Raw genomic sequence first — 14,969 nt, 5'->3', positions numbered from 1 at the left:
CACAATAACAGGGAGCTAGTTGCAAAATATTTTGTCCATTTAAATGTTCTTTTCATGTTTCTCTAAGTGTTTAAGGGCTGATGATTTTTTAAAACTCCAAAAAGTGACCAATGTTACCCCATAGCAGGGGTATTATTGATCAAACATGATAAAAACCTGGGGTAACATTGGTCACTTTTCGGCGTTTAAAAATAAATATTTGTAATAAAAAAATTAAAAAAATAAATATAGAGGCCTATAGTGTTATACCACAAGAGAAAACTGTAAAAAGTTAATAAGATTCAGAGATGTTTAAGAAAAACTGCCAAAACTGACCAAAGTTACCCTGGCTAATGATACTCTTTAATTTGTGCAACCCTCAAATCCACAACAGAATATGCTTTGATATTTTGATTAAGGCATTGGGAAGCATTCTTTTTTTATTTTTGAGCAAAAGCTCTCAAAGAGAGTTGCAATTATTTTTTCCAAATTTTTTTTCCCTGTAATTTTCTAATTCTACAAAGTTATACAATTCTCATGACATTTTCTTTTTCATTTGACCTCCTCATAGTATCAAAGCTTTTAAACTCCTAAATAAATTATATTTCATGAAAAAATAGAACATAGATACTCACTTCTAAAAGAATTATACTATACTAATTATAGTAATATATACAAAATCAAATATTTTTAAATTCTCATATTATAGTTCAGAAATATTAACATTTCACCATGAGCTCCTGTTAAGCTATATCTCTTTGCAGTATATACATTTCCACCTATACTAAAAAGTCTTTCACTCTCCACAGAAGACAGTGGGCAGCTTAAATACTTTAAAGCAAGCTTTGCTAATAGTCGCATTTTGGTTTTCTGTGATTTCCACCACAACAAAAGATTGCTTTCTTTGTCAATAAGGTCTTCATTTGAGTTGTGTTGAATTTTGTTTAATAAAGTTTCATTTGAAATTAAAGTTTGTGGTTGACCGATTTATTTAGAATTAAATCCTACAAGTTCTTCAAAGCAATTATCAAAACCCATTTGCACTATATCTTTCTATTCATTTAGTAATGTACCATTATTTCCTAATTCTGAGTCAATATTTTCAATGTCACAAGCTGCAGACCGATCATTTTCAGTAACTTTGATGTTTTTTATATTTTCTTGGGTTTTAATAAGTTGAATGGTTATGTTCTCAGTACTTGTTTTAGCAGCTGAAAAGGTGTTTTCATTTTTGAACATTTTTAATTTGAATCTGGGATCAAGAAATATTGACAAGATGATGTTATAGTTATCAGTATATTGTTTGAAACTATTCTCCATTGAATTAGCTGTCATCAATTAAAGGTTTATTAATGAAATGTTTCAAAAACTGTATCTGTGGTATAATATCTGAGACAATAGAATTTCTTTCACTCAAGCGAACTCTTGTTTTGTGGAAATCTTTTAGCAAAACACAAAACTGTCCAATAATCATCCATTTATTTGCATTTAATAAAGGAAGCTTACCATTTTCAAGTGCATATATGGTTAGAGGTTTCCTTTGATCATAAATTAGTTCTAACATATGACAGGTACTATTCCACCTTTTTGGAACATTTTGAATAAGTTTGTGCTTAGGAACATTGTTTGCTACTTGAAGAGCTTTAAGTTTAGGGCAGACTTGGGGAGAATGGCTGAAATGCCCAACAATTGAATGCCAGTTTGCAATGACATTCTTGACAACTGTTTGTTCAAAAATACACTCATTAATTACTAGTTGCAGTGTGTGTAAAAACAAGCCATACTATCATATGGGCTATCTTTAATAGCCTTGACAATATTTCTACCATTATCTCTAGCTATTAAATGAATTTTTGAAGGTGATATTTTAAATTCAGCCATAATATCTTCAATCAATTCAGCAATATTTGCTGCTGTATGCCGCTCAGGAAATGGAGCTACTCTAAGTACAACAGTTTTCTGATTAAATGTATTGTCTAAACAGTGACCTGTCAGGCTCATGAAGCTTTCATTTGAACTACTGGTCCATATATCAGTAGTAAAGCTTATGAATTCAGCAACTGAGTAAACATGGACAGCCATTTTTAACATAAAGTATAAAATAATTTCATCAACTGAGTAAACATGGACAGCCATTTTTAATATAAAGTATACACTAATTTTTATTATTTTACATACCCTAATGAAACAATGCAACTTTTTTAACGTCTAATTTCATTCCCTAACGAACGCTCCTTTGACCGTACTGCGCATGCGAAACGCAGGCGCAGAACTATTTGTTAACTTTTTTAACGACTAACTTTTTTAACGCAACAACGGCACAACGAGTTGTAACGTTGCAACGTAGCGGGAATAATTTATTTGAAAAAAAAAAAAATATCAGAAACAGTTCGCAATTTCGAAACCACCATAGCATACACAGTTATAAACTAGATTTTGAAAACTTTCTGTTACATGAAAAATAAAAAAATTTAAAAAGACGATTTTTGGTATTTAAGATAAGTAAAATTCAGAGATGGTGCTAACTAAATTTTTGTATATTTACACTGGTGCCAATTAAAAATGTCTTCCTAAACATTGCGGTAATCGGGCGACCAAGCTTACTACCCCTCTATTTAGTGGGGATGTCAAAATTACATGGTCATAACTAGGGATGTTGACTTAAAATAATAATAGACACTTCTCTAATTCGATTGCGCAACTAATTTCTCAGCTTGAAAAAGAGGCCAGTAAGGACAAAAGTGTAAACAGATAAAAACTCTTTCTCGAAATTATAAAATTAAAAACATAATTTTGCTCCAAAAGATGTCTCATTCCAACTCAAGCATTTTCAGACCAAACGAAGTGAAAAAAGGTGGAAGAGGGATGTATTGCTGTATTCCACTGTGCGGAAGTTCGTTTTATAATAACAATATGGAAAAGACTAACATTGCTCTATTTTCTTTCCCAATTAAGAAAAAAAAACTTGATGTTTACAGAGCTTGGTGTAGCGAAATATTTAAATATAAACGTAAAGGAGGTGCTGATAAATTTGAAATAATGAAACACACGAAAGTGTGTGAATTTCACTTTAGGCATGAGGAAATAAAAGTTAGTTCAGGATGCGGTAAAAAAAACTTTAAAATCAGGGAATGACGTTCCTAGCATTTTTTCATTCAAGACACCACAAGATAAGTTACCTAGAAAATCTCCATGCAAAAAGTTGAAATATCCAGAGTTTACAACTTATATTGATACTTAAACTCATACAATAATCAATTCTACAATCATAGAAAAAAAAATAGAAGTATGTCATGAAAGTTACAGAAGCTTGCTTGAAAAATATAAAACTTTAAAAATAATAAAGGACCAGCTAAAAAATAATATTTTTAGCTACCAAAATTTTGAAAAAGAAAAAATAGTTTGCCGCTATTTGTTTACATTTTTGTCCTTACTGACCTCTTTTTCAAGCTGAGAAATTAGTTGCGCAATCGAATTAGAGAAATGAGTCAATCTCTCATAAGACGGTTTTGTCGCAACTAATGTTGCATAAAAATAAAGTTTGGGCTATCTATAAAATTTTATCAAGTATGGTAAATTTTATCAATAGGGATGTACAAAATAGATTTGGTTTTGCACGAATCTGCTTTTTAAATGTTTTTGGATATCATCAAGTAATGAGGCCCAATAATTTTTTCCACTCCGTTACCGTAACATAAATGTAACTACATCTGTGAATTATTATTATTTTTGTAACAAATTCTATTTTTGTAATGAAATATACTGGGTAGTATAACTACAGCCTACATGTTAAGTATATTAGCCAAATTTAATGACATAAAAAATTTAATTTATGCGACAATGTCTGCTCCGTTACTGACATTTGCTAATTATTTATTATTTAAAAGCAAAACAGTGTAAGTTACATTTTAAATTAAAGGGAAAATCTTAGTATACAAATAAATTCAGTACATTGTCTTTTTAAAAAAGGTAAAGCGTCTTTAAAAAAAGAAAGTAACTCGACAAAAATCTTTTTCGGATTTAAATTGTACAAATACTGTCCGCTCCGTTACTGGATCATTACCATGATCCGTTACTGGATCATTACGCTCACAACCTCATTTGCTTCAATCAACAAGATATTCAAACTTTCATCGAAATTAACCAGATCAATGATATTGTTGCTTAAATGTTGAAATTGGTCATCATTGACATCCATTGCATCGGCCGAAGTAATGCTTTCATCACTGTTAAAATTCTGAAATATTAAAAAGAAATTCACGGAAGTACTTAAAATAATTTTAATTATTATGGAAGCAAATAAATAAGCAAAATAATAAAATACACAAATATTTTTTTACCGTGCTAGTGTTTTTGGAAAACATGTAGCAAACTGTAGCCCTCTTACAGAAGCAACTTAAATCTCGATACAAAACATTAAATTTTCTGTCTGTGTGCAGCTGATGCAATTTCATAGCGCCTGTAATAGCCTTTAATGTTCTGGAACATTTTGAGTCAAAAGAAATAATTTTGGATCCCTCAATATAGTAAAACTTTATTAATGAATGTCCATTGTTAAGAAAATTATATAAACTTTCTGCATCTGGAAGGTCACAACCCATATTAAGCAATTGATCTGCCTGACGTTTCACAGATCCTCCTATCGCATCCGGTGCTCCCTTGCCATGCCCACTTTCAAAAAAACTCCAACTGGCTAAATTAAATTTTAATTCGTATACCAATGTAGAGAATAAGAAGAAGTTTTGCTTATTCCTATATTGTGTGGTAGGTCCATCAGAAAAAAAATGAAGATCTGTAATTTGTGGGTTATCTATCTTGAGTTCAATTAGCACGGGTTCCAGATGTGCCCATATAGAAGGAGGATCGTGCCTCAAAGAGTCGGATATAGTTGTAAATGACTGATGTCCATCCATTTTATAAATTACTCCTGTATGCAATGTAGCTTGCTTGTTACTTGCTCCAAAATGTGAAGATTGAATTGCAGCAAAATACTTGCACACATAGTTCTCAGAAAAATCTATATGTATAACAGCTTCGTTCACATTTACTGTTTCTTTTAATTGTTTGTACATTCTGAACTGGTGTCTTATTATAAAAACATGCTTGCATAGCTCGTTTCGAATAACTTATTTAATTAATTATTTTTTTTATTAATTTATTTAATTAAACAAACACGTCAACCATTAGGGACTTACTGCAGCGATAAAATATGATTACCTTGCAGCGTTAAATATGATTACCATATATACGCTGCGTTCTTTTACTTTCAATTTATTGTAAGTAAAAGAACGCAGTTTTTTTACTTACAATACAATAAATTGAATATATGGTAATCGTTCGTTCTTTTACTTTCAATTTGTTTAAAATAAATGTAAATCTTGAAATATATTTTAATAATAATAAATAAATAAACTTTTGGTGTATTTTCTGCATTAATGCAGAAAATAGCTTAGTTTAAAGCTTTTGATTTTTTTTATATTCGTAATGTCAGCTCCGTTATGTTGTTGTCAACTCCGTTATTAAGAGGAAATCACGGAGTTGACAGTAACGGAGTAGACATAACTATACATAATCAATAATATCTCATTATTACTCATTGGAAAACATCTTTAAAATCTTTTATTGCTATATTGTCCAAAAGATTTAAAGATTACTAAAACACGCCATATAAAAATTTGTAATTTTACGGAATAAAAAAGCGTAAGCGTAATAAAAAAACGTAAGTAGACTTCGAATAAGAATATCATTTTTAAAATAAGGTAATTAGGCTCTCATTTTTATGTAAATAATGCTTGCAGCACGATATAACTTTAAATGTTAATAAATTCCATAGAACTGGACTTTTTTTCATTATTTTAATTAGTAAATAAGTAAAAACTACAAACCTGTGACTATTTTAGAATGTAATAACGGAATAGACAAAAAATGTGGGGACAGCAAGTTTTTGACAAGAGCTACAACAGGATAAGGTGTAAATTAATACATGTATTAAAATAACATATATTAGCATCTCTAAAGCACCAAATTATGTCCCCGATTAGCCTTAATACAAAAGAAAAAAATTATTGAGTATAACAATATAGTCCTAGATGCAGGACATCTACGGAGTGGACATTTTTGATTAACAATTGAGCACACAAAATTTTAAATTTTAGTTGGAAATATCCGATAAAATGCTAGTTTATATTAACGATAAGTATTACTACTCAAATGTCTATTGAATGTAAAAAGATGCTTTCACTAAAAAAGATTTTTACATGTGAATTTTAATCTAGTTTATAATATTGCAGCTTTTTTTAATGTCATTCTCCCTCTTTTCCCTTCACACAGATTTGGAATTTGAATTTTTTGCCCTAATTTAAACGTTTCAAATTCCAAGTATGTATGTGCAAAGGGGAAAGTAAGGAATGACAATTTAAATGAAACTTTAATGACATTTACGCCACAGGTTTACGCTATAATGTAGAAAAGAAAATTTATTAAAATAAAGCTATGAACATTTTTTTTTATCTGCTGCTGTGGTCAAAAAAACATTTCATAAATAGTTTGATATTTTTCAGATTGTTTCAAAATGCCAAACAATAAAAATCTCACAAACGCTTGATGTTTTTGTCTCCGTAATCTTTGAATGTTGCATTTTTTAAATCTGTGTATTTTTTGAACGCTTCACTGAAGTCAATCTTTAATTTGTTTGATATTTTGAACATATCGTTTTTTTTTTTAGTTTCTCGGGCACCTCAGATTTATTTAGACACTAGCCTTCAACTCTCGGAATGTTGACTTTAGTTTTTATGTGTCAACATGGTGGTGCCGTAAAACATTTTTCAAATTGCTTTTGAGTCTTTCTAAGAAATGTTGCAATTACTCTTCACTGTAAGTTGTTTGCGTTTTACGAATGTAAGTACGAGCCATTTTTATTTTAAAATCGTAAGATAGATAGCAAAGGCTATCATATTTGTTTACGTTTCAATTAATAATTAACTATTAATTAATTTAGCTTCGCTCATCTTATATTTAAGTGCGAGTAATAAGCATGTTTACTCTTCCCCCTTTTGTTTAAGAGAATAGTACTTGGAACTTTTGTTGATATTTACTCAACGTAAGTAGCTGTACTGGTTTAAATTATTTACTAACTCAAATAGTCTACACTTGTATTTTTGCAGTCAAAGAACCACTACGCAAACGAACTATACTTTGTTTATTACGGCGGTTTCAAATTCAGGGGTCTGCGAGTGATTTACAAAGTGGTGGGAGGCCACATTCAGGGAGGCCACATTCAGGGAGGCCACAGGACAACATATGACGTGCAAGCCGAAGCATTGAAGAAGAGCCTTAAATTATAGTTTGAAGGCGGCCCCAAGAGTTGTAGATGTGATATTGAACAGAACTTCGCTCCAGAGGATTAAAGAAATGCTGCATATCTATTCGTATAAAATACAGCTAGTGCAGGAACTGAGTTCAACAGATTATTGGAATTAATTTGCACTTGCTTTCCAGATCGAAGAATTGGAAAGGCAAGAATCTGGCTTCATTTACCTGACCTCTTTACGGGTGATGAGGCCCACTTTCACCAAAACAGATTTGTTAACAAACAAAATATGTAATTCTAAGGTACACAAAATTCAAAAAATAGTCCACCAACGTTGTTTACTGCCCATATTTTCTACTAATTGTAGCTCTCGCTCCTTTGTGCCTCCTGGTTCTTTGAGAATATTGCTTTGAATCTTCTAAGTCAAGTTATTTATACCTTGTTAGTTAATAAATATAATTCTATACCTACAGTGTCATCGAACAAAAAAAAATGCAACAGCATAATTTTTTTTAAAAAAAAAGTCATAAAACTCAATGTTGTGTCAGTTATTTTTAAACTTCATTTCTCAATTATTATTACACTTGATTAAAGTAGAGAAATTTTAAATTAAACTGTTGAAATTCAACTACAAAAAAAAGCTCAAAATTATTTTTATCAAAAAAGTTAAAATTTTTTTTAGAAAATAAATTAAAATTGATTGGAGCTTCTAATTTTTTTATTTTTGCTTTTAAATATTTAAAACTTAATATATTTACATTATTTCCGTAATTAAAATTTAAAAAATAACAAAAAAAGAAAGTGACGGCCTCAAATTCACGAAGAGCACAGGAGGATTTCTTTAAAACAACGTTTCAATTGTCAATGTTTCACATGACATTTTTCCTAGTTTTAAAGTGCTACATTTTATATACTTTTTTTGTAACTTAACTTTAACTTTTCATCTGTTAATCTATAAAAAAATATTACATTATTTTATTTAAATTAAATGTTTTAACAATTTTATATACACAAGGAAAATATACTTAAATGGCAAAAATGATAGAATTAGATGCTTTTGTTTCTGCTTCTATCAAAATTCAACCATTAATTAGGTATGAGACATTCATACTCATAGTATTTTAGCATTTAATTTTAACTAACATTTGCTTATCATTTAAAACTCATATTTACCAATTTAGGAAAAAAATGTTCAGACTTTGATAAAGGTAGAATAATTCAATTACACAATGCAGATTGGTCTTCTTGTAATATTTCCAAAGAAGTTAGATGTGGTAAAAAAAAATATGTAACTTATAGCACACATGCAAACCATGGTTTGGGGTGTATTTGCTGTTCATGCGGTGGAAAAATTGTAATTAGTTGAAGGAATCATGGACCAACATAAGTACTATTGTATTTTAGTGCACCAAATAAAACCAATTATAACACATCTATTTCAAGATGGAAATTATATTTTTCAACAAGACAATGACCCAAAACATACAGCAAGAAAAAGGATAAGGTATATACAAAATGCTGGAAAACTTAGCTTTGAGTGTCCGTCGCAATCACCTGAAATTAATCCAATTGAGAATCTGTGTTCTATATTAGATGCTAAATTCAAAGATAGAAAGTCTAGTAAAGAAAATGATTAATTCTTAACACTTCAAAATGGATGGAATTCTCTGGACGTGACCTTGTTAACAAAACTGGTTGAAAGCATACCCCACAGATTCCAAGCGGTTATTGATGCTAAAGGTTATGCGACCAAGTATTAGAACTAATCAAAATACTTAAAACAGATTGAATTTCTTATTTAGTAGTTATGAGGGAAAACTAATTGCATTAAGTATTCAGTATTTAGTAGCAAAAATGTAAAAAAAACCATAGGTGATTAGAAACAATAAACATTTATACCTTTGTTTGTGAAAAAATATTCCCATTTTAACTAATTTTTTCCACTTTGGTTGTTATATATATATATATATATATATATATATATATATATATATATATATATATATATATATATATATATATATATATATATATATATATAAACAGTAGGGAAGCAATTATTCGAAAGCTTAAAAACTTTCTTTACTTTTTTCTATGCACAGTTTAAAAAGTTTATAGTTAAACTGAGATTGTTGTATTTATCAAAATAAAAATAAAGTTGTTCATTTAATTCAATCAAATTAAAAACAAGTTTTACAAGGGAGAGACATTTACAGAAATAATTTACACCCATGACCAATTATTTAATAAAGAAGTATATTTGAGAGAGTAGATATACAAGCATTTTTTTCGGACAATAAATCTGAAGCTAAAAGAATCATGTTGGATTAACTTAAATACGCGAAAATCCTTAAAAGTACTATTTATAGGATCATGTTTGACAGTTAAGAGAATTGCATCGTTTAAGCAGCTCGAAAACTCAATTGTATCATACTGTATTTTCATATTGCATGTATAAAATTTTTTTTTTGGAAATTAGGACTTTAAATGAAAATTAAGGTTTCGGATTTTTTACACAATCAATGAGCCTTTTTGATTACCATTATAAGAGGATTGTAACATAAGATTTCCATCTTAAGAGGATTACAATAAAATCAGCATAGGGAAATTAGGAAAGCAAGCACCTTTTTCTTCTATCAATTTAATTTTTTTTTTTTTTTTTGAAAAACTTAAGAAGTGAAAGCTTTTTAAATTTTTCAAAAAAAAAAAAAAAAAAAAAGAAGAAGAAGAAAAAGTAAGAAAAGAAATAATGCCAAAAAATTTTCTTTAAAAACTTTTACATGTTTTATGACCTGTCTGGGCAGTAGTGCTACCTTTTTAGAACTGTCAAAATTCAATTAATATGCTGTCTACTTATGGAACTATGCAGTTCTTAAGTGTCCCTGGTTTTGATTAAAACTGTAGCTTAAACCAATTAAAATAAAAGTGAATCAACAACGAGTACGTAATTTATCGACCTCTTTTTTTTTATCTTCCTACTACAAAACAGTTAAAATGCTTTTCAATTCTAAATCTTTATTCTAGAATTGTGCTTTTTCTATTTAAAACTTCAAAGTTTCATTGCAAAAGGTTACTTGTTTCTACTTATCTATGGACCAAGCGCCATTCTCTTCTTACTCCATCCTAATATATTGAGTTTATTTTTAAAGAAATAATTGAACGGCTGAGTGGAAAAAGGATGGTCTTTCTTAACACTCAACTTTCGGAAAATTAAAAAGTCCTTTTAATTTGTTAATTTTTATTTGAATATTAATTTTATCTATACAACACATACAGGTTAGTACTTAATCATTAAACTCCTAAAATAAGAGATAATGAGAAGTTCTTTTTTTTAATGTGCAAAAATTATAAAGTACTGGAATATTATTCTTTTTCTACTTCGTTCAATGTAAAAATAGGATCTTAAAATAATTTTAATGCATAATTTTATAACGAATAAGATTTTACTTTATACAAAACTGTTATAAAGTCTTATCTTAGTTTAAATGATATAAATTTAAAAATAATCAAATTTTTTATTAAATTAAATAAGTATTTGGTTTTTTTAATCAAAATACCTATCATCATCACAAATTTCTCCTTTCAACATTGGTTGGTTCAAGATTTCGTCATAGAACACTTTATACTCTTGTGGCATGTATTATCTAACTTTTGATATGCTCTGAGTCTTGTTGTTGTTGACAGCAACTTTATAGATTATGTTTTCTGGGAACAGCATTTCTTTTTTTTCTTTTTTTTACGGTCATCAATAAAAAGTTAGAAATTTTCACATAACCTTTCAGTTGATTTTTGTACATCAAGTGCCTGTGCTGGCTTATGCCGAACTTTTCACCCTTTCTTTCATTATCGGTTACTTTTTTTTAAAAATATCGAGGGCACCATTTATGAAAGTTTAGTGTCTTCATTTTATACCAATTTTTATTCTTAGGTTAGTGAGGACATTTTGGCTATTTTAAGAAGATTTTCATACTGGCTAAGTATATAGATTCTAACGAACGTCTGTACTGCACATTATATCACTGAAAAGTTTCGGTCACAGAGCAAAAAGCTGTGCCCTCGTACTGGAAATGGATGATGGAAAACTGTTATTGATGTTCATAGTCAAAATTATTCAGTCACCATGTGAGTTCTATTTTGGCCACCATACGCGTCACTAAATACGTGAAGCTCTTTTACTTCATTAGGTATCGTCTTGAAAAAATCAGAAAGAGAGCTACAAACTTCATTTGGACCCCTTTTGAAAGCCCCTTCAGCGTACGATTAAATACAGTTCTTTGTTTTGATCCCATTTGAATATCTAAAACCATAGCTTAAGTAGAACATTTCCTGGACTGGCATGAATGGAAGGGGGAAGTTTTGCATATAGCAGAGTGTTGTGACTATTACGTCACTTCTGATTTTACAATTCTCAGAAACTTTTTTAAACTTATTATAAAACGTCTTCGCTTAGTAACTGTGAACTAACTATGCAACTGCTACTATGATTGTCACATTGTTTTAGGCCGAAGATTTAATTTTAGTATAAAACTCTTCACAACTCGAGCACACATTTACTTGTGGTCATTAAAATCTGTAGTCGAAGTTGTCATTAAAGTATCAAGTACAAAATTTTCTAGGCTTGGGTTATTGTCAATGAAAAGTATATATTTTTTTTATCGTCAGAAATGCCCCTGAATAAATAACAGTTGCAGATGTATGTTTCCTTTTTAGGAAAAGATGAAATATAATCAAAGATCTTAAAGATTTCTGGGTCTAAACCATTTTCCCCTTTTTATGCTATCCTCTTATAACGATAAGTGACTGATTGGTTTTACGCAATCTGTTCAAACGTTAAATTATTTTGTTTGATATTCAAACGTTAAATTATTTTGTTTGAATGCAGACTTAAATACTTTACGATAGACCTCTTCTTTGAGGATCACTTTCCAACCGTTATTTATGTTTTAAACAACAATATTGTAATTAAAGAATTTCTTACTTTCAGTTTAGTACAAAAACCTTACATTTCTAATATAAGCTTTTATTTTTATTATTTCATCGTACCTTCAGTTTTACTAGTTTGAAAAAAATAAACACAACGGATACAACATTTAGAAAATCGATCGATCTTTTTTACGAGTTGTTGTTTTACAAAACCAGCTTTAAATTTTAAAAAGCAAAAAAAAAAAAAAAAAAAATTCAAATGTTTCTTTTAAACGAATTAAAAAAAAACAAAAAAAAAATCTACGTTAAAACAAACAAACGAAAAACCAGCAGTTTTTTTTTTTTTTTTTTTGGAACTTTCTTTCACTTCAGCATAATCAGCGAATAAAATATCTTCAGAAGAACTTCACAGCATACTACGTCATACTAAAGGACACAGAAAAGAGAAAAAAAGTACATTCGAGGTGTATTCTTACACCTCGAATGTAGTTTTGTATGCATTAGTATGTGTGTGTGTGTGTTCTAAGGGCCTGCGTATCGTTTCATTTCCATATCGTTATCATACCGATATGATATAGGAAAGAAAAAGTGTCATCGGAATGATTACGACGTAATATCGTTATAAAAACTTTAACCGGTATTGCAGTTAGTTTAAATTTCGGTATATACCGGAACTCTCGCCATTCCAGTTATTTTTTTTTCCGATATCATATCGGAATGATAATGATATGGAAATGAAACGATACGCAGACCCTTAGTATACATATATATAGTTTTAGAATTATAAAGAAAAAATACCTTTCAATAAGGGCAGCTCTCATACTGGTGGTTATAGCAGATTGTTGTGAGTCTCCTAACTTAAATATGCTCTCGATGACAGACAATTCAGTACTTGTAGTATCAAGTCCACAGAAAGCGCACCAATCATTCACAACCATACCACCCCCTATAACTTCACTTCCACGATTGACTGTACCAGCCTGGAGTATAAAGAAAATTTCATTATTATTCTACCAAAATGGAAAGAAGTTAAAAGAAGTTAAAAGAAGTAAAAAGAGTTAAAAAGCAACGCATTCACCTAAAAGTTGGGACTAAATAGTTTTTTAAATATATTTACCACTAGCGGTATTTGTAAAAGCGAAGATAGTTCTTCTTGGTTTTCAATCGATGTTTTGGGATGTACCTACACATTAAACAATTTACAGATCATTTGAGCCAAGAGCCGTACATAAATGAGTATAGTGCATAGTTCACACATTAAAAATTTTCTAAAACCTTTTTTTATAATTAAAAATACTAAATCATTTAGACGAGAAAGAAAAAAAGTACCAGCCCCCCTTGATTACTAAAGCTGCAGTAAGATCCAACAAGTGAGTTGTCTGCAACAGTTTGTCTGAACACTTCAACATTTAATGTATCAACTAAAATCTCCTCTGTTTCCTTAAAAAAAAAAAAAAAAAAAAAAATATCTTATGACTAAAACATATATATATTTTTTATATAATAAAAACTCTTAATAACATATTTTTGATATTCTACATCTAACTCTGTAATTCTTACTCTATCTAAATCTGGGTGAACTATAGCCACATAATCGTTACAGGCAACAACATTGCCGAGCGCAGATAATCTTTCTTCAACACGCTGCAACTTAACACCACATGGAAGAGAATTACGAATATGCTGAAGCTCCTAAAATCAGTTTAGTACACCATGTAAAGATAAATTGAATAGCAGAAACCCATAAAATATTACAGAAATTACCTCAAAAGTTATCACCGTCGATTTAGTAATAAAAAATGGCATAAAAGATTACAGAAAACACCTCAAAAGTTATCACCCTCGATTCAATAATAAAAAATGGCGTCATTAACTATTAACACTCATATACAACAAAATTTATTAACTGTAAATTTATTATTTACCTGATCTGTTGTGGTGTTAGGAACAATCAATCCATGTCTGTTACCTTAGTGAAATAAACTCATTTCTGTTACCTTCTAATTTTATATCCATAAAAATGATAAAATAAAATTTAAAAAAACTGTAATTCAAGTAAATTAAATTGAATAAAGAGATAAACCATAAGACACTTTCCATGTTTCAACTCTTTTCACAAAAATCATGGAGATGACTTACCCACACTCAGGCTTCCAACAATAGCAGTATCTGCTAGAGAAGCATGAAACACTGGGATAACATCTGATAATTCACCTTCAAAAACACTAACAAACAAAATTTAGGAAAGTATACCTTTTCTGATTAATCATATTAAAAGGAGTAAAATAGTTTCAACTCTACTACAATAATTAATAGAATTATAGAAAATTTAGAAAACTCTACTACAATAATTAATATATAGAAAAAAAAAACAAAAAAACTTTACCTATAAAAGTTTTCAGAGGCACCAACACCAACCATACAATATGTATTTGTAAGTTTTGCATACACACCTATTTCATTACTATTTTCATAACGAGCACGAACAGCCATAGTTTTTAATTGCTTATTTATTTTACTAATTGCATATAAAGATAAAAAATGCTAATCAATATTTATAAGCACATATTTTATACAAATAAAAAATACAACTCATAATTTATTCTTAGTCTAAAAAGCAAAATAAACTTCCAGATGGTTATAATTGAGCACAAATGAGAAGACTGCAAATTGCAAAAAATAACAATTACTTAAAATCTATGAAACTTTATAAATAACCATATCTTTCTGATCTATAGTTAGTAAAATTACAATTCTA

General features: G+C 29.3%; 2 protein-coding genes across 2 annotated transcripts; both read right to left on the bottom strand.

Moving 5' to 3' along the window:
* Nucleotides 1-1,303: 1,303 nt before the first annotated feature.
* On the bottom strand, nucleotides 1,304-2,061 carry LOC149878451 (zinc finger BED domain-containing protein 4-like). The gene is made up of 2 exons (XM_090072542.1): nucleotides 1,764-2,061; nucleotides 1,304-1,701 (listed from the first exon to the last, which is right to left on the bottom strand). Exons 1-2 carry the CDS (start codon nucleotides 2,059-2,061, stop codon nucleotides 1,304-1,306), a joined length of 696 nt encoding a protein of 231 aa, XP_089928668.1.
* A 10,316-nt stretch (nucleotides 2,062-12,377) lies between these two features.
* LOC149878450 (eukaryotic translation initiation factor 6-like) lies at nucleotides 12,378-14,770 on the bottom strand. The gene is made up of 8 exons (XM_090072749.1): nucleotides 14,598-14,770; nucleotides 14,351-14,436; nucleotides 14,137-14,180; nucleotides 13,772-13,903; nucleotides 13,541-13,651; nucleotides 13,329-13,394; nucleotides 13,010-13,191; nucleotides 12,378-12,637 (listed from the first exon to the last, which is right to left on the bottom strand). Exons 1-8 carry the CDS (start codon nucleotides 14,702-14,704, stop codon nucleotides 12,628-12,630), a joined length of 738 nt encoding a protein of 245 aa, XP_089928875.1. The 5' UTR covers nucleotides 14,705-14,770; the 3' UTR covers nucleotides 12,378-12,627.
* Nucleotides 14,771-14,969: the final 199 nt, after the last annotated feature.

This window comes from Hydra viridissima, unplaced genomic scaffold, assembly GCF_058129835.1.
Source record: "Hydra viridissima isolate aposymbiotic clone 2 unplaced genomic scaffold, HvirCarnegie_v1 scaffold_15, whole genome shotgun sequence".
Classification (NCBI taxonomy): Eukaryota; Metazoa; Cnidaria; class Hydrozoa; order Anthoathecata; family Hydridae; genus Hydra; species Hydra viridissima.
This window is presented reverse-complemented; position numbering and strand designations above follow the sequence as displayed.